This window comes from Colobus angolensis, unplaced genomic scaffold, assembly GCF_000951035.1.
Source record: "Colobus angolensis palliatus isolate OR3802 unplaced genomic scaffold, Cang.pa_1.0 Scaffold83, whole genome shotgun sequence".
Lineage (NCBI taxonomy): Eukaryota > Metazoa > Chordata > Mammalia > Primates > Cercopithecidae > Colobus > Colobus angolensis.
In genome coordinates this window covers 3,978,541-3,991,341 of record NW_012122154.1, presented here as the reverse complement: position 1 = coordinate 3,991,341, position 12,801 = coordinate 3,978,541, and the positions used below count along the sequence as shown (strand labels likewise).

The 12,801-nt window shown below is 40.4% G+C and overlaps 1 protein-coding gene across 1 annotated transcript in view; it reads left to right on the top strand.

Moving 5' to 3' along the window:
• Nucleotides 1-12,071, top strand: part of CDK12 (cyclin-dependent kinase 12) — a 104,870-nt gene extending 92,799 nt beyond the window's left edge. Inside the window, exons 10-12 of the mRNA XM_011929955.1 lie at nucleotides 1,931-2,142; nucleotides 3,104-3,556; nucleotides 8,170-12,071. Coding sequence (XP_011785345.1) covers nucleotides 1,931-2,142; nucleotides 3,104-3,556; nucleotides 8,170-8,855 — 1,351 coding nt within the window. The 3' untranslated portion in view covers nucleotides 8,856-12,071. The remainder of the gene's footprint in view (nucleotides 1-1,930; nucleotides 2,143-3,103; nucleotides 3,557-8,169) is intronic.
• The last annotated feature ends 730 nt before the right edge of the window (nucleotides 12,072-12,801 follow it).

Sequence of the window (12,801 nt, the reverse complement as noted above, 5' to 3'; positions counted from 1 at the left end):
CCGTCTCAAAAAAAAAAAAAAAAAAGAAATAAGATCTTTCGTCCGGGCGTGGTCGCTTTTACTGGTAATCCTAGCACTTTGGGAGGCCAAGGTGGATGAATCACCTGAGGTCAGCAGTTCAAGAGAGCCTGGCCAACATGGTAAAACTCCATCTTTCCTAAAAATACAAAAAATTAACCAGATGTGGTGGTGTGCACTTGTAGTCCTGGCTACTTGGGTGGCTGAGGGAGGAGAATCGCCTGAACTCGGGAGGTGGAGGTTGCAGTGAGCCGAGATTGTGCCAGTGCCTGCCTGGGCCATAGAGTGATACTCCATCTGAAAAAATTAAAGTAACATAAAAGAAATATGATATTGTGATGTGTCTCTATTTCATTAAAATCTTATGAATGCCTGTGTATTGTTTTGGAGCTTCATAGGTTCATATCCCACATTATAGCACATAAAAAGTCTTTTATCTGGCCTGACACAGTTGCTCACGCCTGTAATCCTAGCACTTTGGGAGGCTGAGGCAGGCAGATCAGCTGAGGTCATGAGTTCGAGACCAGTTTGGCCAACATAGTGAAACCTCGTCTCTACTAAAAAATAAAAGAATTAGCCGAGTGTAGTGGCATGTACTTGTAGTCCCAGCTACTCAGGGAGACTGAGGCAGGAGAATCGCTTGAACCTGGGAGGAGGAGGTTGCAGTGAACCGAGATTGCACCACTGCACTCTAGCCTGGGCAACAGAGCAAGACTTTGTCTCAAAAGAAAAGGAAAAAAAGAGTCTTTTAGCTTTGAATTTGTCACAGTATTACAGCTTTAATGTCACATTTTGGGGGTCATTTTCTTACCTTAAGAAAGACTGCATATCTTAAAAATGGATAGGATGTTAATTCATGAGTAGGTAGTAACTAAATCTGATTGCTCCAAAGAAATGTCCAAATTCATGTATTTTTGAGACACTCTTGTTCTGTTGCCCAGGCTGGAGTGCAGTGGTGTGGTCTCGGCTCACTGCTGCCTCCACCTCCCGGGTTCAAGCAATCCTCCTGCCTCAGTCACCCTAGTAGCTGGAATTAACAGGCACACAACACCACACCTAGCTAATTTTTATATTTTTAGTAGAGATAGGATTTTACCATGTTGCCAGGCTAGTCTCGAACTCCTGACCTCATGATCCGCCTGCCTCTATCTCCCAAAGTGCTGGGATTACAGGTGTGAGCCACCGTGCCCAGCCAAATTCATTTATTACATTGGAATATTGATACATTGAATATGACTTGAAATATATAAGGGTTTTACTGAAATTTGGGAACTCCTATTATGGAGAGATTTTTGTAGTAAGATTTTATCTACTTGGTCTGGTTGTATGGGAAAGTCTGGAAAAATGTACTAAGTTATACATAGTGCTGAACTCCACAGATGAGCAGGTTGATATCCAATCATGGAAATTCTGTGGGCAGAAAGGGGAGAGAACTAGTCTGTGGTCCTCACAAACCAAATTACACATAAGTTGATTTTGCACAGAGATGTTTTGATCATGATACATGGTTCCATGGTTTAAGTCACCACCTTTCCTTGACCTTTTGTATACATTAACAAGCCAGCCATTTCTGTCCTCTTTATTCCCTACTGAAACTTGATCAATACAGTTCTCCTTTATTCTTGTTATGCCAAGGAAAGACAATATTTATATGGGAATTTATATAGCTGGTCTGTACCTAGTATTAGCAAGATCATCCTTTCTCACTGTATAACTTTCTTGGACTTTTGTACTTTTATTTCCTCAGACTACCATCTGCCATGACTTCTTTTACACTGCTGTTACCTACTTTTGTTTTCCTTATTCTTGACATTTCCCACAGTCTTTGCCTTCCCATTTTAATCCTTTGCTCCTCCATTCATTCACTGCTGCATTCCCATACATATTGCCCCTTTGCTTTGTCTTTTTCCAGCCTCCCCCACTGGCAAGATTGCCATGAGTTGTGGAGTAAGAAACGGCGACGTCAGCGACAGAGCGGTGTGGTAGTGGAAGAGCCACCTCCATCCAAAACTTCTCGAAAAGAAAATACCTCAGGGACAAACGCTGAGCCTGTGAAGAGCAGCAGCCCAGCACCACCTCAGCCTGCTCCTGGCAAGGTGGAGCCTGGGGCTGGGGATGCAATAGGTCAGTGCCAGAATGGGGCCTTTGTGCTTTTACTAAGCGTATTTGGCAGGTTTTGAAGGTCAAGTGTAAGGATTCTGTGTGTGTGTCTGTGTTTTAGTTTTTGTCCAGTGAACCATTAGGACAGAGGTTAATGTCCTCATTATGGGGAGAAGGAGATTAACCAAGTTTTGTACATATGGTCCAGAAAGTCTACAATGGATCATTTTCCTTTCTTGAAATATGTATGGAACACTGTATCTCAATTAAATGTGTGGCATAAATCAGTGAATTAGGTAAGCCAAATTTAATTTAAGGTTAGTTCACCCATGACTTTCTAACACACATAATTTAGAGCCTTGTTTATATTAGATTTAATAAGACCTTCATAGAATCTAATCATGTTAAATTACAATAGCTGAATGTTGTTCTGTAGACTTACTTTGATCTAAATGTATCTGAAGCTATGTCATATTGAACTATTACAACAAAGTAGTTCTGTTTTATGACCAGTTCTTCGGAACAAAAGATACTCTTTTCTGGTTCACTTTCCCTTCCCTCTTCACTTACAGCAATGGTTCTCAATACTGGCTATACATTGAAATCATCCAGGAAGCTTTAAAAACAATTACGCCCATCTAAGGATGGGTCCTGAGGCATCTGAATAGGAGAGATTTTAAAATCTCTCCTGGTAATTCTGATGTACAGTAAGGGTTGAAAAATCACAGACCTTGAAAAATACAGGTAAAATGGAGTCACTTTTATGCATAATCCAGAGATGTTTTAGTTATTAGTGCCTGTATTTTTTAAGGGAAAACATAAAGAATAACAAACTGTGTCATGACATTTTAAGGCATGAAAAATGAGACATTTAAAATGAAAACTTCATTTTTTGGATATTGTAAGTTGTTGTTGCCAGTTGAAGAAGCCAAAGGGTCCTTGGCCTGTCTCATCCTCTTATATTGGCTTCACTGTCTTTCCACAGGCCTTGGTGACATCACACAACAGCTGAATCAAAGTGAATTGGCAGTATTGTTAAACCTGCTGCAGAGCCAAACCGACCTGAGCATCCCTCAAATGGCACAGCTGCTTAACATCCACTCCAACCCAGAGATGCAGCAGCAGCTGGAAGCCCTGAATCAATCCATCAGTGCCCTGACGGAAGCTACTTCCCAGCAGCAGGACTCAGAGACCATGGCCCCAGAGGAGTCTTTGAAGGAAGCACCCTCTGCCCCAGTGATCCAGCCTTCAGCAGAACAGACGACCCCTGAAGCTTCAAGCACACCAGCTGACATGCAGAATATTTTGGCAGTTCTCTTGAGTCAGTTGATGAAAACCCAAGAGCCAGCAGGCAGTCTGGAGGAAAACAACAGTGACAAGAACAGTGGGCCACAGGGGCCCCGAAGAACTCCCACAATGCCGCAGGAGGAGGCAGCAGGTAAACAGACCGGTCATGAATCTCATTGAGCTCAGGTGCTGTTTATACCCTCTTAAAAATATCTTAACATTTTTTTTTCCCCCACATCAGTGGCCTTGGTTTCAGTTATTCTGTAACCTAGTCTACAGGAAAACATAGCACCAAGTAATGTATTTCTTGCTTGGCTTCTTTTATTTAAGTCTCAGAGCTTCCCAAAGCTCCTTTCCTATACTGATTGTTTTTCCACTTCCTAGGAGATAGGTAAGTAAAGCCCCTGTGTTCTAACCAAAGAAACCACAGCCATAGCTAGTGATGCATCTTGAACCACACATCTTGAACTGTATGTGGTGGCCAGCTAGTCCTAGCACTTGGAAATCTGACTTCCAAACAAACCATTATCAGACTATACTTCTTTACCTCCAGTGGAGTGGATGCTGAATGCCAGTCTTTCCTGGAAGATACAATCAAGAAAACCCTAATAAAATATCATTGTTAATTTCCTGAAGAATAATTTGGGAATATTTCTAAGTAGATAATTAACACTATACATTTCTTTTCCCTAAAATAATAGTGTATAAGAACAATTCCTTTAAATCTGTTTCTAATAGCAGCAATTGAATGGACCCCAGATCAGGAAGTGAGTATATTATAAAGAAAAAAAGGAAAATGGGGATAAGTTATACTTTAATCTCACATGACCATAGCGTGCAATTTATTAGAGGAAAAAGCAGTTTAAATTTTTAAATTCTGATTCACAGTGTATTTGCAAAATCTTTACTTATGTGAAAGTGTTTTAACTCCTTGGAAATTCTCACTGCCCATGAAGACCCCATGAATTGGGGAATAAGAAGAGGCTCGAGGGCTGAAGAGGTATACTAATCTTCAACTTTAGGGTCCTACATTCACATTTCATATGAGATAGTACAGAAAGTATATATTTTAAGGCCTGGCCTATGGCCAGAAATTGTTGTATTTACTTTGCAGAGGAAAGTCATAACTAATTATTGCAGTCACCCCTGGATTATTCAGTTGGTGCCTCTACAGTGGCTCACTTGGTCTTGTTTCTCACCTGCTATCTCTATTTGGCCCTTTCACTGTTAATTAGCACTTCCACCAGAGGGCAGACTGTATAAGCCAGAGAAAGTGACAGCCTATTAATTTGACTGCTGTTTTGCTATTCTGTACTTACTGGGAAGGGTGATTAGTTGAAATCAAATGAGTAAAATGAAGTTTTTGTTTTTGTTTTTGGAGGCAGAGTCTTACTCTGTTGCCCAGGCTGAAGTAAAATGGCATGATCTTGGCTCACTGCAACCTCTGCCTCCTGGGTTCAAACGATTCTCCTGCCTCAGCCTCCCGAGTAGCTGGGATTACAGGCATGCACCTCCACGCTGAGTTGATTTTGTATATTTAGTGGAAACGAGGTTTTACCATGTTAACCAGGCTGGTCTCGAACTCCCAACCTCAGGTGATCTGCCCGCCTCGGCCTCCCATAGTGCTGGGATTACAGGCTTGAGCCACTACCCCCGGCCTGAAGTTTTAAATTTATTTTTACATTTCAATAATACATCCTTATTGTTGTCAATCCTAAAAGTGTGTACTTTTTTCTGTTTGTCTGTTTTGAGACAGAGTTTCTCTCTGTCGCCCAGGCGGGAGTGCAATGGCGCGATCATGGTGCACTGCAACCTCTGCCTCCCAGGTTCAAGCAATTCTCCTGCCTCAGCCTCCCAAGTAGCTGGAATTACAGGCACCCACTACCACGCCCAGCTAATTTTTTGTATTTTTAGTAGAGACGGGGTTTCGCTGTGTTGACCAGGCTGGTCTTGAACTGCCGACCTCAGGTGATCCACCTGCCTTGGCCTGCCAAAGTGCTAGAATTACAGGTGTGAACCACCACAGTCTGGCCAAAAGTCTGTACTTTTAAGGATTGACAACATTGATATTTTAAAGATAACAATATGATTTATAATTCATATTTTATTTTTAATTCCTTTAAGAAGTTTTATTAGGCTTACTTTAATAAGTTTTTTTTTTTTTTTTTTTTTTTGAGATGGAGTCTCGCTCTGTCACCCAGGCTGGAGTGTAGTGGCGTGATCTCAGCTCACTGCAAACCCTACCTCCCAGGTTCAAGCGATTCTCCTGCCTCAGCCTCCCAAGTAGCTGGGATTACAGGCATATGACACCAGGCCTGGCTTATTTTTTTGTATTTTTAGTAGAGACGGGGTTTCACCTTGTTGGCCAGGCTGGTCTCTAACTCCTGACCTCAAGTGATCTGCCTTCCTTGTTCTCGCAAAGTGCTGGGATTGCAGGCATGAGCCACCATGCCCAGCCTTTGCTACCTTGGTATCGAATTTTTATTTTATACATATGAAAGAATTTGACCTCAAGAGTTAGTTCTGTTGAAACATATTTAGGCTATTTACATAAAAGGCAGAGTTTGAATACAAAAAAATGGCGTAGCTGGAAGAATGTAAGTTTAGATTATCTCATTTTTACAGTTATACATTTTTAAGTTATTTGACCTCAGTATTAAAAAAACCTCATGTTCCATTTTATGTGTAGTCCAGAAATACTTTTAAAAATACAGGCCAGGCGCGGTGGCTCAAGCCTGTAATCCCAGCACTTTGGGAGGCCGAGATGGGCGGATCATGATGTCAGGAGATCGAGACAATACAGGCTAACACGGTGAACCCCCGTCTCTAAAAATACAAAAAACTAGCCGGGCGACGTGGCGGGCGCCTGTAGTCCCAGCTACTCGGGAGGCTGAGGCAGGAGAATGGGGTAAGCCCGGGAGGTGGAGCTTGCAGTGGGAGCTTGCAGTGAGCTGAGATCCAGCCACTACACTCCAGCCTGGGCGACAGAGCCAGACTCCGTCTCAAAAAATACTGGTACAGTGATGTCCTTATATAGAGAGTGTTGAAAGCAAAAGGCTCTGAAATCTATCATTACTTGTAGTACAGTTAGCCCTCCTTTTTCAGCATGTCTGTTCTCCATGTTCAAAATTTTCCATGGCTAATTTTTTGTCCTTAAATTCGTTTTCCCCTGCCACCCTGTCAACCAGCCAATCAGTCAGCAAGTAACTTGTGTGGGTACTATACATAGGGTCACCAGTTCATTCCTGAACTGTCCCAGTTTTAAAGCTGAACACTGACAACCTGGAAAACCCCCTCAGTCCCAGACAAACTGGGACTGTTGGTCACCTTGCTTGGATGTTACATGTAGCACTTGACCATCTTTTGTACTATACGACCTTACAATTATGTAGCGTTTTCAGAGTGCTTTCATCTGCATACTAAGGGAATACGAACTTATTTACTGATTGTCTTTGCAGAATATAATTAAGGTAAATGTGCTACAGAAATATCTAATTATAACTAAAAATTGTTTTTGGCTTGCTTTGAGTAATGACTTTACATCACAGCTTAGATAATGGAAGAATGACTATATATGTATATTTTAAAATATGCTTCCATAGGGAAAAGAAAAATCGGTCATTTGGAAGCTATCCCAAAACATTAAATCTTTTCTTCAGCAGGATGACGCTCAATTTTCTAAAGGCATTGTTCCGACCATACTTCTGTCTCAGTGGTTTTCTGTGTCCTGAAACTCATACCATGTTACATCGGTCCTCTCCTGCCTTGGCAGGAGTTCATTGTCAGACAATGTTTATCATACTTAAGCACATTTATGCAGCAGTGGAAGAAAGAAAGTCTGGGGAAGTAGTTCAAGAAAGACAAAAGATCTTTGTAAAGACAGATTATAGTATGAATTTAATACATTTCTAAATTCTCAGTTCTTGTCACTGTCTCCAAGATAAACAGATGTTTATCAACAGTTCATTCTGCATGACACTGCTATAGTGATTTTTTTTTTTTTTCATAGCATGGAAAAAAAATGCAGTAGGTAGGAAAACAAAATAGAAAATTAAGATAGAAATTACTTTAGTCTTTAAAATTACTGTAACATGGGAAGCTGAATGATAATATGGTAGTTAAAATCCTTTCAGACTATGATTTTGGGGAGAAGTGACTAAAGTTTGGAGAAGCAAGTGTATTTTTATACATGACAGTAATGAAAACTTTTTACTTTATTTTATCTCTCCTGTATATTCTTTAAGTTTTATTTCAGGTTAACCTATGTGATCAAACATTCTGTAAAATGTGTTAGCCAAGTCCACACAGGGTCTCTGTTGTACAGCAAGATTATGTCCTAGAAATGTGACCACAGCATGTATATTGTTCCCTCTTATCTTCCTTCCTTCTGCTTTGTTTTAATGTTTCCATCTAACAGCAAAAAGGGGCAGGGAGTCTACCAGCAGCCTACATATTAGTTCTTTAAAGGAAGGAAGTGGAGGAAATCTCAGATAAAAATCAGGATAATCATTTGAAACATATGATATTTTTACACTAGCTGTTAGATCCAGAATGCAACTGTTTTACTTTTAATCACTTGATTTATTTATAATTGCAATTTCCTGATCCCAAGATTTTATTCTTTATATATCTGGTTACTTATATTGATATTTGTTTATGTTGCGCAGTGTGTGTGTTTGTGTTTATAATCACATGTGCTTTTTAAGATGGTGTTTAAAAGAAGTAACCCTTCCACAGCATGTCCTCCTCACATTCTTCCACCAGAGAAGAGGCCCCCTGAGCCCCCCGGACCTCCACCGCCGCCACCTCCACCCCCTCTGGTTGAAGGCGATCTTTCCAGCGCCCCCCAGGAGTTGAACCCAGCCGTGACAGCCGCCTTGCTGCAACTTTTATCCCAGCCTGAAGCAGAGCCTCCTGGCCACCTGCCACATGAGCACCAGGCCTTGAGACCAATGGAGTACTCCACCCGACCCCATCCAAACAGGACTTACGGAAACACTGATGGGCCTGAAACAGGGTTCAGTTCCATTGACACTGATGAACGAAACTCTGGTCCAGCCTTGACAGAATCCTTGGTCCAGACCCTGGTGAAGAACAGGACCTTCTCAGGCTCTGTGAGCCACCTTGGGGAGTCCAGCAGTTACCAGGGCACAGGGTCAGTGCAGTTTCCAGGGGACCAGGACCTCCGTTTTGCCAGGGTTCCCTTAGCGTTACACCCGGTGGTCGGGCAACCATTCCTGAAGGCTGAGGGAAGCAGCAATTCTGTGGTACATGCAGAGACCAAATTGCAAAACTATGGGGAGCTGGGGCCAGGAACCACTGGGGCCAGCAGCTCAGGAGCAGGCCTTCACTGGGGGGGCCCAACTCAGTCTTCTGCTTATGGAAAACTCTATCGGGGGCCTACGAGAGTCCCACCAAGAGGGGGAAGAGGGAGAGGAGTTCCTTACTAACCCAGAGACTTCAGTGTCCTGAAAGATTCCTTCCCTATCCATCCTTCCATCCAGTTCTCTGAATCTTTAATGAAATCATTTGCCAGAGCGAGGTAATCATCTGCATTTGGCTACTGCAAAGCTGTCCGTTGTATTCCTTGCTCACTTGCTACTAGCAGGCGACTTATGAAATAATGATGTTGGCACTATTTCCCCCTGGATGGGCTATAGCCAGAACATTTACTTCAACTCTACCTTAGTAGATACAAGTAGAGAATATGGAGAGGATCATTACATTGAAAAGTAAATGTTTTATTAGTTCATTGCCTGCACTTACTGATCAGAAGAGAGAAAGAACAGTTTCAGTTTTGAGATGGCTCAGGAGAGGCTCTTTGATTTTTAAAGTTTTGGGGTGGGGGGTTGTGTGTGGTTTCTTTCTTTAGAATTTTAATTTAGGTGTTTTGGGTTTTTTTCCTTTAAAGAGAATAGTGTTCACAAAATTTGAGCTGCGCTTAGGCTTTTGCTATAAGGGAAACAGAGTGGCCTGGATGATTTAAATAAATGTTTCTTTCCTCTCCACCATCTCACATTTTGCTTTTAAGTGAACACTTTTTCCCCATTGAGCATCTTGAACATACTTTTTTTCCAAATAAATTACTCATCCTTAAAGTTTACTCCTCTTTGACAAAAGATATGCCCTTCTCCCTGCACGTAAAGCAGGTTGTAGAAAGTGGCATTCTTGGGCAAGTAGGTAGACTTTACCCAATCTCTTTCCTTTTTTGCCCACATATGCTCTCTCTCTCTCTCTTTCACGCTCGCTCTCTCGCTTGCTTGCTCATTCTCGCTGTCGCTATTTCTCTCTCTCTTTGAGGCATTTGTTTGGAAAAAATCGTTGAGATGCCCAAGAACCTGGGATAATTCTTTACTTCTTTTGAAATAAAGGAAAGGAAATTCAGACTCCTACATTGTTCTCTGTAACTCTTCAATTCTAAAATGTTTTGTTTTTTAAGCCATGTTCTGATGGGGAAGTTGATTTGTAAGTGTGGACAGCTTGGACATTGCTGCTGAGCTGTGGTTAGAGATGATGCCTCCATACCTAGAGGGCTAATAACAGCATTTAGCATATTGTTTACACATATATTTTTATGTCAAAAAAAAAAAAACCTTTCAAACAGAGCATTGTGATATTGTCAAAGAGAAAAACAAATCCTGAAGATACATGGAAATGTAACCTAGTTTAGGGTGGGTATTTTTCTGAAGATACATCAATACCTGACCTTTTTTAAAAAAATAATTTTAAAACAGCATACTGCGAGGAAGAAAGTATTGACATGTCCACATCCCAGCATGTGTACCCTGCCAGTTCTTATAGGCATTTTCCTCCAAAGAGATTTGGATTTGGTTTTGGTAAAAGGGGTTAAATTGTGCTTCCAGGCAAGAACTTTGCCTTATCATAAACAGGAAATGAAAGAGGGAAAGGCTGTCAGGGTGGGATAATTTGGGAGGCTTCTCATTCTGGCTTCTATTTCTATGTGAGTACCAGCATATAGAGTGTTTTAAAAACAGATACATGTCATATAATTTATCTGCACAGATTTAGACCTTTAGGAAACATAGGTTAGCCCCCTTTTACAAAGAAAAAGCAAACATGTTTCATCATCTTCGAGGGTAGTTTTCAAAACTCAATTCATGTTTCAATGCCAAGTTCTTATTTTAAAAAATAAAATCTATAAGAGAAAGGTGCATTACTTAAAAAAAAGAAAAAAGAAAAAGAAACTTTAAAGAAATGAAAGAAGAACCCTCTTCAGATACTTGAAGACTGTTTTCCCCTGTTAATGAGAAATAGGTAGATATCGGTGTGTGTATTTCTTTATTATTCTCTGGTTTTTGATCTGGCCTTGCCTGCAGGGCCAAACACTGATTCGGAAAGAGAACCTTCTAGCCATTTTGGCATTGATGGCTTTTTTATACCAGTGTGTCCAGTTAGATTTACTAGGCTTACTGACATGCTATTGGTAAATTGCATTAAAGTTCATCTGAACCTTCTGTCTGTTGACTTCTTAGTCCTCAGACATGGGCCTTTGTATTTTAGAATATTTGAATTTGAGTTACTGGGCCCCACTCCCTGTTTTTTATTAAAGAACTTGAGCCTGGGATACTTTCAGAAGTATCTGTTCAATGAAAAAAAGTTGGTTTCCCATCAAATATGAATAAAATTATCTATATATTTTCATTGTATTTTGGTTATCAGCAGTCATCAATAATGTTTTTCCCTCCCCTCTCCCACCTCTTATTTTTTAATTATGCCAAATATCCCAAATAATATACTTAAGCCTCCATTCCCTCATCCCTACTAGGGAAGGGGGTGAGTGTATGTGTGAGTGTATGTGTATGTATGATCCCATCTCACCCCCACCCCCATTTTGGGAGTCTTTTAAAATGAAAACAAAGTTTGGTAGTTTTGACTATTTCTAAAAGCAGAGGAAAAAAAAAACTTATTTAAATATCCTGGAATCTGTATGGAGGAAGAAAAGGTATTTGTTAATTTTTCAGTTATGTTATCTATAAACATGATGGAAGTAAAGGTTTGGCAGAATTTCAACTTGACTATTTGAAAATTACAAACCCAATTAATTCCATTCAAAAGTGGTTTTCGTTTTGTTTTAATTATTGTACAATGAGAGATATTAAGTCTATTAAATACATTATTTTGAACAGATGAGAAATCTGATTCTGTTCATGAGTGGGAGGCAAAACTGGTTTGACTGTGATCATTTTTGTGGTTTTGAAAACAAATATACTTGATCCAGTTTCCTTAGTTTTTTCTTCAACTGTCCATAGGAACGATAAATATTTGAAAGCAACATCAAATCTATACGTTTAAAGCAGGGCAGTTAGCACAAATTTGCAAGTAGAACTTCTATTAGCTTATGCCATAGACATCACCCAACCACTTGTATGTGTGTGTGTATATATAATATGCATATATAGTTACCGTGCTAAAATGGTTACCAGCAGGTTTTGAGAGAGAATGCTGCATCAGAAAAGTGTCAGTTGCCACCTCATTCTCCCTGATTTAGGTTCCTGACACTGTATTCCTTTCTCTCTCTTGTTTTTGACCCCCATTGGGTGTATCTTGTCTATGTACAGGTATTTTGTAATATATTACATTTTTTTCTTTCAGTTTATAAAGATGGAAAGTGGAGATTGGAAAATTAAATATTTCCTGTTACTATACCACTTTTGCTCCATTGCATTTACTTCTTAATCTGTACCCCCTGAGCATATCTAATCATGTATAATGGACATTTTTCCTCCACTTTATCTTAGGGGTTCTCTGTCTCAGAATCGTTATAGACTCAAACTCCCCCTCCCAGCAGAAAGTTATCAGGATTTGAAGAGGTACCTGAAAACGCTAAACTAGGAACTAGAGAATAAAAAATGAGTTGGGAAAAACCATAAAATGTGATTTTTTAAAAAAAAGTAGAAAAGTTATGCAAATAATGGTACCAAACCATCAAAAGAGTTGAGCTTCATATACCCTGACTCCTCCTGACAGGAGAGGTAAGTGGGTTTGAGCTCAACTGTCATCAAGGGAAGTTGGTAAGAGGCTGTTTAGACTCAAAGGATAGTCTTAAACCAGACTCTTCACCACCCACCCCACCCCAGTTCCCATGTTGTTACATGCAGAGTCAGCATGGGGATTAGTGTACCTGCCTCTGTTGAGTTTCCCAATGCGTTGCCAATCCAGAAAGTGAAACAAAAAATTGTTTAAAAGTTAAAGTCCCTATTGTTTCCAAAATCTTTCCCATCTCCACCTGAAGACAGAATTGCTTCCCCTTCTCTTTCATGGCTTAGAACGCAGGATAAATTTGCCCCTGTGGTATGTACTGCAATCCTGCTAGTTATGACAAATAGGCAGAGGGCAGATAAAGTCCACTAGAAGAAAGAAAGAGGGGCGATAGGT